Here is a 14,986-nt window from a genome sequence, read left to right as displayed (position 1 = left end):
CTCCAGCATTTCTTCCCTTCAGTAACCCCCACCTTCCCCTCCATGAAGTCATGTAGTCCTCCAGATTCATTGTTCCATCCTGTCGTTTAGACTCCCCAGGAAAGGAAAAGCTGTCCATTAACAAGTAAAAAACAATTTGTGCTGAGTGTGGTGGCACTTGCTGAGCGGTGGTGGTTATGCCAGGGGGAGATTGGGAATCATCCCTTAGTTTTACACAGATCTGAGTGACTCAGTTTTTGTGGAAGCCACAAGGTTCCTCCTCTTCTTACCAAGAAACTGGGTTGGCAATTAGGTACTGTTCCAAACTCACATCTCCTCTCTTTATAATACTAAAGTCCAGTCCTCTTGGCATCCTCCCAGTTATAACCTCCCAGACCATGTGGCTCCCTACCTTCCCCCTGGTTTCCTCCTACCCTCCTGGGACACAGAGACCAATGCCCTCTCACCCAGTGGCTGCCATCCATGTGGCTAAGAGGTGCTGCTGCTCCCTACAGTGGCTCCATATTTCTCACACAGGGAAATGTGGCACTGCACATCCTACTCTCTGGTGTCTGTTCTGTCTCAGGGTCTTCTGTATCTCTGACACTTCTGCAGGTCTGTCTGCTCCCTTTCATGGGCCTGTGGAGCTCCAAGCTATAATAAACCAACCCAATTAAATCATCAATCACTCAGGGGGATGTTCTTCTCCTGTATTAGATATATAATCAAAGCCCTCCCCACCTATCATGGAGAAGTCATAAAAATCTCAAACAAAGACCTCATCCTTTAACCTCATTAAGCTGACCAGGCTCTCCTGATCTATTTTCTGCCAATAAAACCAGGGGATTGGAAAAAAGGTTCCTACTAGCTTTAAACACGGTATGACACATGGTAAAAAAAGGATCCTTGAACTTTTTTAATCAAAGATCTGAATTTGAGGCCCAGTTCCACTAATTAAATTAGTCGTGTGACCATTTCCCCTCTCTTAGCTTCAATTTCATCATCTGTGAAATGGGGGCAGTAATATAGGCACTAGGGCAGCTGGGGAAGACTCATCTTCCTGAGTTCAAGTCTGGCCTCGGATACTTACCAGCTGTGTGATTCTGGGCAAGTTACTTAACTCTCTTTGCATCCATGAGGAGGAGAAGGAAATGGCAAACTACTCTAGCATCTTTGCTAAGAAAACCCCAAATGGGGTCATGAAGAGTTGGACGTGAATAAAGTGAACGAATGACAACAATATCTATATCTATATCTATATCTATATCTATATCTATATCTATATCTATATATATATATCCTACTGACTTTGGCAGAGTTACTGTGAGTAAAAGTGCTTAGTAAACCACAGCATGATGCAATAATGTAAACAATTAGAACTGTAAGCTGTAAAAATATATACAAACTACATAAAGTATCCTTAGCACCTAGCATAGTGCCTTTAAAAAAATGTATGGTCATGGAGCAGCTGGTAGCATAGTGGATACAATACCAGTCCTGGAATTGGGAGGTCCTGGATTCAAATGTGATCTCAGACACTTCCTAGCTGTGTGACCCTGGGCAAGTCACTTAACCCCCACTGCCTAGCCCTTAACACTCATCTACCTTGGAACCAATACATAGTACTAATTCCAAGATGGAGGGTAAGGGTCTTAAAAAAAAGTTAAAAGGGTTAAAAAAAAAGATATATTCAGGTTAAATTGGAGATTATAAGAGGAAGGCACCAGTGTCTGGACAGTGGAGAAAAGGCCTCTTGCAGAAGATGGAATTTTAGCTGAGACTTGAAGGAAGGTAGAAGATGGAAACAAGGAAGGAATGAGGCTCAGGGGACAGCTGGTAAAAATACCCAGAGTCAAAAGATAGAATGTCTTTTGCAGGGAACAGCAAGGAGGCTGGTGTCACTGGATTGCAGAGGGCATGATGGAGGAAGGGAGGGTGGGTGGAAGATGTAAGAAGCCTGGAAAGGAAGGAGGGGACTAGGTTATGAAGGGCTTTACAAGCCTAACAGAGGACTTTAAACTTGAATCTGGAGGTAAGAAAGAGTCACTAGAATTTATTGAATAGGGGATTTCATGGTCATATCTGCCCTTTAACAGAAATTAGTTTGACAGCTGAGTAAAGGACAAGACAGGACTTGGGAGATACCTGAGTCAGGGAGACCACCAGCCAGGCTATTGTAATAGTCCAGGTATGAAGTCATGAGGCCTACACCAAGGTGGTAATGTCATAAAGCAGGGCATATACCAAGAGATGAGAATCAACAGGATTTGGCAACATATTGGATAAAGGGGTTGAGAGAGGAGCAGGCAAGGTTCAAATGTGGCCTCAGATACTAACTAGCTGTGTGACCCTGGGCAAGTCACTTAATCCCCATTGCCTAGCCCTTACCACTCTTCTGTCCTGGAACTAATATGCAGTATTAATTCTAAGATGGAAGGTAAGGGTTTTAAAAAAAAAAAGGATGACACTGAGGTTGAGAGTCTGGGTGGCTGGGAGAAAGAAGGGTGGGTTCCTTCAACAGTAATAAGAAAGTTAGAAAAGGAGAATAAGTGTTTGGAGGGAAAATGATGTGTTTTGGGGATGCTGAGTTTATGATGTTTCTAGGACATCTAGTTTGATATATCTAATAAACAGCTTGACATGCAAGACTAGAGGTTAGGAAAAAGTTATGGATAGATATGCAGATCTAAAAATCATCAGCAGAGAAATGATAATTGAATCCCTGAGAGCTGCTTATCAGCAGATCACCCAGTGAAACATTATAGTAGAAGAGGGTCAGGGATGGAACCTTTGGGGACACCTATGGTTAGTAGCCATGATTTGGGTGAAGATACATCAAAAGAGACTGAGAAGAAGTGATGAGATGGGTAGGAAGAGAACAAGGAGAAAATAGTGTCACAAAAACCTAGAGAGAAGAAAGTGTCTAGGAGAAAAGAGCTATCAGCAGTGTCAAAGGCTGCAGAGAACATAAAAAGGATGAGGACTGAGAAAACATTATTAAATTTTGATTGAAGATGGAAGCTTGGTTTATTTCCACATCCACCGATCCTTGTAAAGACTAAACTTAAGATCATTAGTTGTTAATTATTTCCTGATTCTATTTAGATAAGTTACTAGGCTTAGCCAATTTTGTAAATATTTAATATGCTATATTCACATTTAGTTTCATTTATCTATGATCATATTAGTCCATTAATTTTTTTCTTCCACAAGAGAGAAATATTTAAATAAAAGTAAATTGTTTAAAAAATAGGGTGAAAAAAGCTGGAAAGATCTACATGAACTGATGCAGAGGGAAATAAGCAGAACCAGGAGAAAATTGTACACAGTAACAGCAATATTGTGGAATGATCAATTGTGAAAGACTTAGCTATTCTCAGCAATACAATGATTACAGGACAATTCTTAAAGATTTATAACAAAAAATGCTATCCACCTCCAGAAAAAGAACTGCTGGAGTCAGAATGCATACTATTTCTCAATTTAGTTTATTTGTTTTTATTTTGGGGTTTTGGTTTTATATGAGTATTCTCTTACAATAATGACCAATATGAAAATACGTTTTGAATGATTGCACATATATAACCCAAATCAGATCAGTTACCATCACTGAAAAGTGGGAGAGAAGGGAAAGAGGGGGGCAATTTGGATCTTAAAATTTCAAAAAATGTATGTTGGAAATGGTTATTACATGTAATTGGGAAAATAAAATATAAATAGAAGAAAGATCAGAAGTGGTGGCATCTATTATAAAAACAAAACAGAACAATAAGATGAGCATTTGTAATAGGAGGAGAACTTGAACTTTCATAAAGTGCCCAGGACTAGTCCAGAAGTCATGAGATCTAAGTCTAGTACTGCCTCAGATCCTGATAGTGACTTCGGGCAGGTCACTTATCTCCTCTGGGTCTGTTTTCCCATCTATAAAGGGAAGAGATTGGCCTAAAAGTTTCTACTAAAGCTCTTTGGGTTCTAAAATCCTGTGATCTCTTTTGTGATTCCAAGACCTGCTTATTATCTATTTTTAGCCAAAATATTTAATAAATTAGAAAGTATGGCCAATTGAAAAGTGATGATAGCACAGCTAGGTAGCACAGTAGATAAAGCACCAGGTCTGGAGTAGGGATCTGATCTCAGTCACTTCCTAGTTGTGTGACCCTGAGCAAATCACTTAACCCCAACTGCCTAGCCCTTGCTATTTTTTTGTCTTAGAACTCATATTATGAAAAAATTATGGTCTTGGAAGTGTCAAAAATCTTTTTTCCTTAATGGCCAAAAAATAAGCCTAATATGACAGTCTTAAGAGTTGGAAAGGTCATAGACAAATATCCAGCCATAAGATCATAATATTTAGAGTTGAGGCCTGAGAAATCATTTATTCTGATTGAGAAACCCTTATTCTAAAAGGAAGGGAACTGAAGAGGAGAGGGGAGAAAGGTTTCCTGGATTTGTAGTCAGAAGGTTTGGGCTCAGTTTCCTCATCTGCAAAATGGGGATAATAATCACACCTACTTTCCAGGGTTGTTGTGAAGATCAAATGAAATTATATTTGCAAAGCATTTTGCACAGTACCTGGCACATAGTAGGTGCTATATATTGTTAGCTACTACTACTACTATTATTATTATTCATTAAATTCCAATTTCCACATTTACTTTCTGAAAGATCCCAGGCAAATCACTTCATTTCCCTAAATTTCAGTTTCCTTATCTGTAAAATGGGGGCAATAATACCATCTATATTACTTTAGGGAAAACTATTACTTCCAAAATTTTTATAAATACATAGAATACATTATTATTAAAACTATTATCATACTGTATTATTTTTAGGATTTCTAAAACTTCAAGACCTATCTATAGATATTGTCAGAGTTATTATTATTACCCACAGTCACCCAGCTGGACAAAAACTCAAGTCTCAACTCCTGAAGCAGGCCACTTTCTCCGGACAAAGCTGCCTCCCTGCAGCAGAAACCACCAGACAATGACTCTGGGGAGCCCCTCTGGGGACTGGTGTGAAACAAAGCCCATATCACACACTTTTCCATTTGGGTGTGCTATTTACAGAATGCAGGGAGACTTTTCTTGAGCTCCGACAGATTCTGTCGGTGACATTTCTGCGGGTTGGTGCAGCCACATTCTGTGTGTTTGGACAGTGAGTGTTTGTTGTTATGCCGGAGTCTGTTTAGCTGGAAACATTTTCAAGACTGGAAAAGCTTCCTGAGGGATGCTTCTTGAGACAGAGAAAAAGGTCTCCTCTGTCCCTACCTGTCTCCACACCTGGTATTCTATACATCATGCCACCTAGCTGTTTGTTTTTCATTTTCAAAGAACACTGACATCATGATGAATGATGTCTTTATTTGCCTATGAACTAGACTAACATCCCAATTGTCTCCAGCAAGATGAGAACACATTCAGAAACAGAGTAGTTGGAATTCATGGGCAGCTAGGTGGTACAATGGATAGTCTTGGACCTGGAGTCAGAGTGAACCAAGTTCAAATGCAAATTTAGACACTTACTAGCTATGTGGCCTTGGATAAGTCACTTAACTTTATTGGTCCCAGTTTCTTCATCTATAAAATAAACTGGAGAAGGAAATGGCAAACCATTCCAATATCTTTGCCAAGAAAACCCCAAACGGGGTCACAAAGAGTCAAATAACTGAAATGACTCAACAATAGCAACAAAGAACTGATGGACAGGCCAGTGTCACCACTTTATTAGCTCTATGTGATGATGAATGACTCATTCAATATTTCCGAGTTGCCTTTGCCTTTATGCCACCAGTGTTCAGCACATGTAAAAAGCTTAATAAATATTTGGTAAATAATATAATACTTGGTATTAATATAACTATATAATAACCCATAATATACTATATGGTTATGTAATAGAATAAATTAATATTTACATTATATTAAGGAAATAATATATTATTGTGTTCATATATAAATAACATGATACTTTAATATAATTAATTAATATAATAATTTAATTTAATATAATTAATAAATATGTGGTAACTGACTGAATCACTGAAAGATCTGCGATTAAAATTCCCAAAAGAGGATTCATAAGAGGCTTCTAAATGTGCTCTAGAAATGCCATTGGATATGAAGCTGAAAAAACTGAGTTTGATTCATATCATAGACACTGCCTATGCAATAGTGGCCAAGTCCCTTCATCCTCTGTCGGGCCTGTTTAGTTTCCTCTGTTAAATGAGAAGTTTGGCCCAAATGACCTTTAGGGTCCCTTCCAGCTTTAAAGTTTATACGATGGAGTCACATCTTTTGTGAGCCTAGGCCTAAGGCTTTGTCTGGTCAGAGACATCCTCTCAAGGCAGCAGATTTCCCAGGTGAACAGCTTCTGGAAAACTGGATCAATGTAGGGAGAGGAGATCAGCAGAAACAGATCTGAAACCTGGCTCCAAGGGCTGGGCTGTCCTAAGCAGGTCTGGGGTGAGCCCAGGCTCAAAGAGCAGCTCCCTTGCCCAGACACAGCAGTGGGATTTTCTAAGAGCAGGAGGGGGATGGAAGATGGTGAGGGGATGGCAGGTGCCACACTACTGCCCACACTGCAGATTCACATCTGTCATCTCAGCTCATTCCTGGGCTCCTCCTCTCCCCACTTCTATTCCATTTTTTTCTCTACCCTTTTATTTTGGACCACAAATTGAATTCCTCTAAGAGGAAGGTGCCAGTGGCACACACACACCACTGCCCTGGTCAGGCTTACTCACCGCTCACAGACAGCATGGTGCCCCCTCCGGATTTAAATTCTGTGTCAGGATTCCCTTTTTTGAACTTCACACAGTAATAGGTGCCTGTGTCCTCAGGAGTGATGCTGCTGATGCTGATGGAGAAGTCTGTGGTGCTGGTGGATGGGGCAACTGCCTTTATCCGGGGGTAGATGCCTCCTTTGAAATTGTAAATTTCTTTCCTTTGGGGGCCTGCACCCTTAAACCATTTCACTGGCCCTGGAAGACTGATATCAGTCACCGTGCAGTTCAGTGTGACCGTCTCTCCTTTTGCCACAGATACGGGGTCCTTAGGCTGCAGCACCTGAAGCTCCTCCTGCCCCTGGGCTCCTGCAACAACAGAAAAATAAACTTTATTATCCAGAGAAAGAAAAAAGGGGTGGAACTGGGTGACCAGGGTCAGGGCCGGGCAGCATCACCTGGAGCAAAGGCACAACTGTAGGGGGAAGAGGTCCTCCCCCAATAGTATTAATTATCCTAGGCAGGAGGGACCCAGGGACCATGACACTCAATCTAAAGGGACAGGACGAGTGCTGAGACCCACCGGTGATTGCTGCTTTCGACCTCATAATCCAGCCCCTGAGGTTGATGCTGAGAATATTGTTTCCTCCCCCTGTTACCCTCTGAGGGGGCTTTGAGTGCTAGAGAAGCACGAGGAAGAGACCTTCAGGGGCAAGAGAATGAGAAATGAATGAAACGGTTCAAAGCAAAAAATGGCAGGGATAGAGTCAGTGGTGAAAGGCCTTAGCCTAGCATGAAGCTAGCTCCTGATAACTAAGATAATGAATGTGGAAGATAAAACAATAACAAATAACAGTCCTGCATTTCATTATCAATTAAAAATTTACAGAAAAGGCTTGCTGCCAAAGAAAAAAAGTCTCATGCTACTTTGCAGATGTTAGAGAGAGGGTAGAGGGAGGGGGCCCATGGCTGAGGAATATCACCTATAATGTCAGGGTTTTTTTTAACTTATGGATTGATTCTTCTGAATTTTTTTCTCTTTTTAAAATTCTTTTTTTTTTTAAATAAGGTATAGTTCTGGGAGAGGTGGGAAGAAGAGATGAAGTGGGCAGCTAAGTGGCTCAATGGATAGAGAGCCAGGCCTGGAGAGCTGACAACTTAGGTTCAAATCTGGCCTCAGACACTTCCTAGTTAGGTGATCCTGGGCAAGTCACTTAACCACAATTGTCTGACTCTTACCACTCTTCTGCCTTGGAATCAATACTTAATAGATTCTAAGATGGAAGGCAAGGGTTTTAAGGGGAAAAAAAGGATGAAGGGGAAAATTTAGGCAATGGTAAAACAAAATATAGCAATAGTTTATTTTTTTAAAGTTTACAAATGTTTTCTTCATGATACTGTAGGCAGGTAGAACGAGTAATGTAAAATGGACACTGGATTTGGAATCACTGACCTGGGTTCAAATCCTAACCAATACTTATTGCTTATGTGACCCTGAGCTACAAGTTACTCAACCTTTGGGGGTCTCAGTTGTCCCATCTGTAATATGAGGGACTTGGCCTAGCGATCGCCTCTAAGGTGCTTTTCACCTCTGATACTCATGATCCCTAATTCTTACTTTTGGATTTAATTTTTTAATCAATTACAGGCAATAACAAATTGATCCCTATTTCTTACAAAAGAAAGTCAAGGGGTTCACAGGAGGGGAGTGATTTGCCTATCCACGGTCATCATCCCTGTGGCTGGTGACAGAGTTAGAACTCAGAACCAGTTCTAACTCCCAGACCATTGTAATTGCCACTGGTGGCATATAGACAAATTCATAGCTTTGGGGCTGGAAGGGATCTTGGGTCATGGACTCCAATCCCTTCATTTTACAGATGAGGAAAGTGAGGTCCAGGTAAGGTATGGGACTTGTCCAGGGTCATACAGATAGTGTCAGGGCTAAGATTTAAACCTAGGTTCCAAGACTCTAAATTCATTGCATTGTACTGCCTCTCTGACCCCTTCTCTCAGATTTTTAAAATGAAGATGATGCAAAATATAATTTTCCCTAAAATATGCCTAGGACTAATAAGAGACCTATTAGGATTATATAAGAAACAACTTGGTACACTGGAAAAAGCTTTGAACTTGGAAAATTTGAATTTGGAGTCAAGAGACCTGACTTCAGATGTTGCTTCTGTCACTTACGCTTTGTATGATTTTGGGCAAATTATTTTACATCTCTAGAAGTCAGCTTCCTCATTTGTGAAATGGGAAGATTGGAAAGGAGAGAGCAGGAAAGAAAGAAAGATTTTGTGAGATATTTAGAGATGGAAAAAAGTGAAAGGAAGAGAGTCAGAAGGAAAGAGAGAGGGGAAAGAAAGGGAGAGAGGAGAGAGGAAAAATAGATTGTATGTACTTGTATGAGTCAAAGAGGAAAAGGAAGGAGGGAGAGTGGGAGAGAGAGAGACAGAAAAGAAGAAAAGAGAAAGATGGAAAGAGAAAGACTGAGAGATTGGGGGATAGAACGAGAGAGGAAGAGTCGGGGGAAGAAAGGGAGAGAGAAGGAAAGAAGGAAAAATAGATTGTATGGGTATGTGAGAGAGGAAGAGGAGGGAGGGTGAAAAGGAGGGGGAGAGACAGAGACACAGAGAGAGAGAAACAGAGAGAGACAGAGAGAGAGAGAGTGAGAGAGAGAACTTGTACACACATGCCATTACTGTTACTCATTTCATAACCAGAGCAGGAAGGGAAGCAGAGGGCAGTATAGGGGGCATGTTGAGGCACAAGGATTCCCTAGAAAACTGAGGTGTGCTATGATATGGAAACTCCATCCAACATGTTTTGTTGTCTAGTTATGTCAGTCGTGCCAGACTCTTCATGACCCCGTCTGGGGTTTTCTTGACAAAAATACTAGAGTGGTTTTCCATTTCTTTCTCCAGCTCATTTTACTGATGAGGAAACCTGGGTTCCAGTTTCCACTTAGCCACTAACTCATTATGTCAAGTTGCATTTCTTTTCTGGGGTTCAGCTTCTTCTTCTTCTACGAAAGGAAGGGGTTGAACACCAAGGTTCTTTCTAGCTCTAACACCCTCCCCTCCCCCTCTTCCCTGGCTTCTTTATCTCTTCCAGACTTAGTTTTGTCAGGTTTGGGGATCCAAACTATAACATCCTCATGGAAGGAACTGAGTCGCCTACCATCTTCCCCTATATTTAAAAATAGACTAACATTTTCAGACACAGCCAATGTGGGAATTTGTTTTGCTTGACTGTGCATATTTGCCACAAGGATTTTATTTTTCTTTTTTTTCAATGATGGGGGTGGGGAATTAGAAGAAGAGGGGCTAGCAATAGGACTGCCCCCCAAAAGTAAGGAGATCATGGAAGCATTTTTTAATGCCCCAAAGCAGACAGAAAGCCAGAAGGAAACAGACAAATAGGACAGCTTTGAAAGTTACAAGTTGAATTTATGGTCAACTGAAAAGGAAAAGTAAGCAGTATGTAATAGATTCACAATTTCATGTATAATTCTCTTTTTCTATTCAACTTTGTAAGTGGGAAAGCTCATTTTATTTGGTATTTATGTTCAGAATAAGAAATTTTGCATAAAAATTAATAGTACACCTAATATGAGAAAAACTTAGAGATTTTAAAGGTTTGGTGGGTTCGCCTGTCAACCTGTAGGGTCTGGGTATCTTTTTGCAGGGCAGCTGTTAAGTGGCTGATTTCTCCAAAATTGGCCAATTTAGATGATCCACATCCTGTTTTGTTAATTTGGGCATTTTATATTTTGCTAAATATTCATCTGCTTCTTTTAAGTTCTCACATTCATTAGCACAGAACTGCTCTATCTTCCCATGTTCTAAAATCCCTTCTAGTTCTAGCATTCTCTGTTCTATGATCCAAGGTTCCTTCCAGTCCTAAGAGTTCATTCTAGCACACAATTGGTGGCTTGCAAAATGCCAGGGTCCTAGAGAATTCCCTGACTGGTCAAATCCTTGGCTCTCCAATGCCTTGTCTGTGGGTGCAAAAGAAGGATGAAATGCCTCAGAAATGTAGCCCCATTCTGCTCCCAACAGCGTCTGGCTTGGAACGTGGCTCCCCAGTTTCTGTTTGGCTCTTTTATTTAGGCCTGATGAACAAATCAGGCAGGGAATCAGTGGCTATATGGCTGGTTCCACTTTGATTGCTAAAGTGTACAAACGAAGTCTGTCGGTGTCAAGAATCCTGCATGTTGGAACAGGAGAACTTTCTAGAGGGTGCCCGGAAGGCTCTAACACCACCCAGTTGATGATAAAAGTTGGAGTGGTATAGGGATTTTTTTTTTTAGCTCTTCTCACACTCTTTCCACCAACTGTAGACAGATTTAGCCGGCTCAATTAATTAGCTAGTGTTTATAAAGTGTTTGAAGGTTTTTTTTTTAAAAGCGCTACATAAGTGCCAAGTATTATTTTAATCTGTTTACCAAGGAAGGCTGGGTTTTTTTTCTCCCCCTCCTCTCCCTCCTTCTCTCTGTATGTTCTGTTTAGGGAAAGGCTTGTTAAAAATCCTCCATGTGGTGTTCTCAGTCGCTGTGCTCTCACTATCAAACCAAACCCCACGATTTCCCATCTCATCCCAGGGTCTTGGCAGGGAGAGCCTCTGCTACAGAGGTCTTCAAATTAGCTGGTGGAGGGACCCAGCAGCGAGCAGGTTTGGCCTTCTGCTCTCATTTCCCATAATCCTCATGGTGTCCCTCTCTCATGGGTCCACATCCCTCACTGCTAAAATAATGAAGCTAAAACTTATGTTTCCCGAAAACCAGACTCACACAGGATGGGCATCTCACTGACACTTCTGTTGAGACTGGGAGCTGGTCCCGTCTCCATAGAAGCGCCACAGTGTGCGGAGGGGCTCTCAAAGCACCCTATTGAAAGGGACTGGGTTGGATGCCTCCAATGGAAGAGATCACACAATGAACACCAAAGGGAAAACGGGGTGAGGGGGGATGGAACACCACCTCGGAGACTAAGGAAACTCAAAGAGCTAAAGGGAAATAGGAGACTGAGGTGGGCATTCCGCCCAACAACTCAGCTGGACTTGGACAGTGCCCAAGGGTTTAAGGCCTACAGGATCTAGAACCAACATCTCCAAGGGCAAGTTCCATTCCCATCTCCTTAGAGGTATTCTTCCTAATCATTCCTTCCCATAGGAAGATCCTCCTCTGAATGCATAATATTCATGGAACTAAAAGCAGGTCAGAGGCAGCTAGTTGGAACAAAGAATAGAATCCTGGGTCTGAAGTCAGGAAAATTCATCTTTATGAGTTCACATCCAGCCTCAGATATTTACTATGCAATCCTGAGAAAGTCCCTTTACTCTGTTTGCCTCAGTTTCCTCATCTATAAAATGAGCTGGAGAAGGAAATGGCAAATCACTCTGGTATCTTTGCCAAGAAAACACCAAATAGGGTCATGAAGAGTCAGACATGACTGAAACAACTAAATAACAACAACGAAAAACAGTTTGGGTAGTCAGATTATTGGATTTAGAGTCTGAGGACTAAAGTTCATATCCTGAACCTGACATTGATTAGCTGCATGTCTTCTTGAGCAAGTCTCTGGATCTCAGTTACTTCATCTATAAAATGAAGAATTTAACTGGAATCAAGAAAGGAGATGTTTTGATCCTATCTGCAGTATTTATTAGCTGTGTTTCCCTGGGTAAGTAATTTCCAGTTTCTGGGTCTCAGTTTCCTTATATGTAAAATGATGGAGTCTGACCAGGTGATTTCAAGGCCCTTTCCAGCTCTGACGTTCTATGAGTCAATGCAGATTAAGAGAATGAATGTACTTCTCACAGCACATAACCTCTGCACTTTGGGGCCCAAGTAGTCTACCTTTCTGGCCGCCAGGGTTAATGCACTGACTTGATCTGATGGGAGCAGGCCTGAGTTTCCATGCAAGATCAATAGTTTAAATAGAGTAGCCTCAGAGGCTTTGGCCGGATAATACTGCTGCGCTTTCCTGCTGTAGCTCTCCCCATGAGGCGGCTCAGCAGAGCAAGGAGCAAGAGAGGACATCATGGAATCATTACAGGATCTCAGAGCACCAAGGACTTCAAAGGCCTTGCAGGCAAACCAAGCAAGAAGCCCCATAAAACACAGTAGTAATAAATGGCATTGATTTAATGCGGTAAGCTTCCTAAAGCACTTTATATACAAATACTCCCAGGAGGTAGAGAAGATTACCCCCATGTTACAGAAAAGGACACTGAGACAAGGGGCTTTGGTGGCATTTGAACTCAACTCTTCCTCATTCAAGTTTAGCACTCCCATTCAATACAACACAAATGGTCACTTAACCTTTGAAGACCCCAGATGTCAAGGAACCTGCTACTTCCTTGTTGTTCAGCTATTTTCAGCCATGTCTTACTCCTTATGACTCCATTTGGGGTGTTTTGCCCAACTGCCTCCAGGGTGAGTCACGTCTGACTCTTTGGGACCCTGTCTGGGGTTTTCTTGGCAAAGATATTAGCGTGGTTTGCCATTCCTCCTCTAGCTCACTTTATGGATGAAGAAATATACTGGAGTGGTTCGCCATTTCCTTCTCTAGCTCATTTTACAGATGAGGAAACCAAGGCAAATAGGGTTGAGTGACTTGCCCAGGATCGCACAGCTAATGCCTAAGGATGGATTTGAACTCAGAAAAATGAGTTTTTCTGACTCCAGTAAGAATTCTATCCACTGCACCAGGGTGGCCCGTTTCACTAAACTTTAATTATTGGGCAGTTTTTCCTAAATTTGCCTCTTTGTCCAGCTGCCTCCAGGGTGAGATATGATGACAGGGCAATGGTCCAGGCCCCCATTCCTTTCCACTCCTGCCCGGTGGTGCCTAACATTAGCTCAACTGAAAATGTACAGGAAGGAAAATCAGAAGTCTTTGGTTCTAATCTTGACTCCTAACACTAACTTACTGAATGACTGTGGGCGATTCTCTTCTCCTATCTAGGCCTCTAATGAGGAGTTTGTTCTAGGCTCCCTTCCAGCTCTGACACTTGGGTTTATAGCTGTTCCTACATCCAGGGACAAAGTTTTTCACTCCCCGATTAGAAAACCAGATGAAAAATTCAAATACTCCTGGGAGAAGGAAATCCAAGACTGGAATTCACATTGAGATATACATGACTAGTAGCAGATCCTTTTTCAGGCGTAGAAGAGGAAGGCAGAAAAGATTTAGATGAGGGAAGGGGGTAGATAAGGTAGTGAAGACATTCTGGCATGCCCTGGGAATGGCAGTGCCAAAGAATCCAACTCGTAAAGCCATAGAACATCAGAGCCAGATGGCCCCACTGGACCATCTCAACCAGTCCTCTTACTTTACAAAAAAGGAAACTGAGGCCCAGATCCCACAGCCAATCAGAGATATTGGTAGGATTAGGGCCCAGGGCTCCAGATTCCTAGATGGGGCTTTTCTCATCCTACGACTCTCCTCATCTCTTAGCTCTGCCACCCGCTGTAGCAGTGGACTTTGGGAATGGCTGCCCGTGCCCCATGCCAGGTTACCTGCATTAGATTAACCTGGGAGCTCTTCCTCCCATTGGGAAGCTGCTATGTAGCAACAGTATGAAAGCCAGTCCCAAATGCTTTTCTGTGCTCATTAGCTAAGCTGGCCTCAGTCCAGCCCTGCTGGAGAGTGATTCACAGAGATATACCTCCGAGTGAGATAGTACGAGGAGTTCATGTTTGAATCTGTTCTACCCAAGAACTCTGCCCTGGCAGCACCTGGTGGCTGGCTGCCCCTTTCCTCTGTGTTAAGAGTCTGTGTGGTTCCTTCCGGGATAGCACTGTGGGCAAGCGAGTCATTTCTTTTATGTTCCCAGGAGAAGGGGAGTTCCCTTGTGAGAAATCCCTTCCTCTCTCTGGGCCTCTGTTTTTCTACCTCTAAAAGGATCTGGTTGAACTAGGTTGCTAGCATTTATATCTAACATGTTAGAGTTCTCCCAATATTTCTTATAGTTTACCTTGCAACCACTCTGTGAGTTAGGGGCTAATATTATCCACATTTTACAGATGAGGAAACTGAGGCTGAAAGAGGGTCACCCAGCTAGGAAGTGTCTGAGGCAGCATTTGAATTCCTCCACTCTAAGTCTGTTAAGTCTAAATCTGTTTGCTGATGCCACCTAGCTACCATCTAGGTGTCGTCCCTAGGGTCTCTGTGCTCTGACGTTCTGATGCACTACACCAGCCAAAAGCTACTGTTTAAGTCCCTCGTAGCTCCAACGGTCTAAAGTGTGTGCACGTGTGGGACTGAGGCAAGT

The 14,986-nt window shown here is 42.1% G+C and overlaps 1 protein-coding gene across 1 annotated transcript in view; it reads right to left on the bottom strand.

Moving 5' to 3' along the window:
• LOC123237274 (tyrosine-protein phosphatase non-receptor type substrate 1-like) overlaps positions 1–14,986 on the bottom strand; it is a 78,991-nt gene that overhangs the window by 51,331 nt on the left and 12,674 nt on the right. The window contains exon 3 of the mRNA XM_044664094.1: positions 6,725–7,072. Coding sequence (XP_044520029.1) covers positions 6,725–7,072 — 348 coding nt within the window. The remainder of the gene's footprint in view (positions 1–6,724; positions 7,073–14,986) is intronic.

Source organism: Gracilinanus agilis, chromosome 2 (genome assembly GCF_016433145.1).
Source record: "Gracilinanus agilis isolate LMUSP501 chromosome 2, AgileGrace, whole genome shotgun sequence".
NCBI classification, from domain to species: domain Eukaryota; kingdom Metazoa; phylum Chordata; class Mammalia; order Didelphimorphia; family Didelphidae; genus Gracilinanus; species Gracilinanus agilis.
This window is presented reverse-complemented; position numbering and strand designations above follow the sequence as displayed.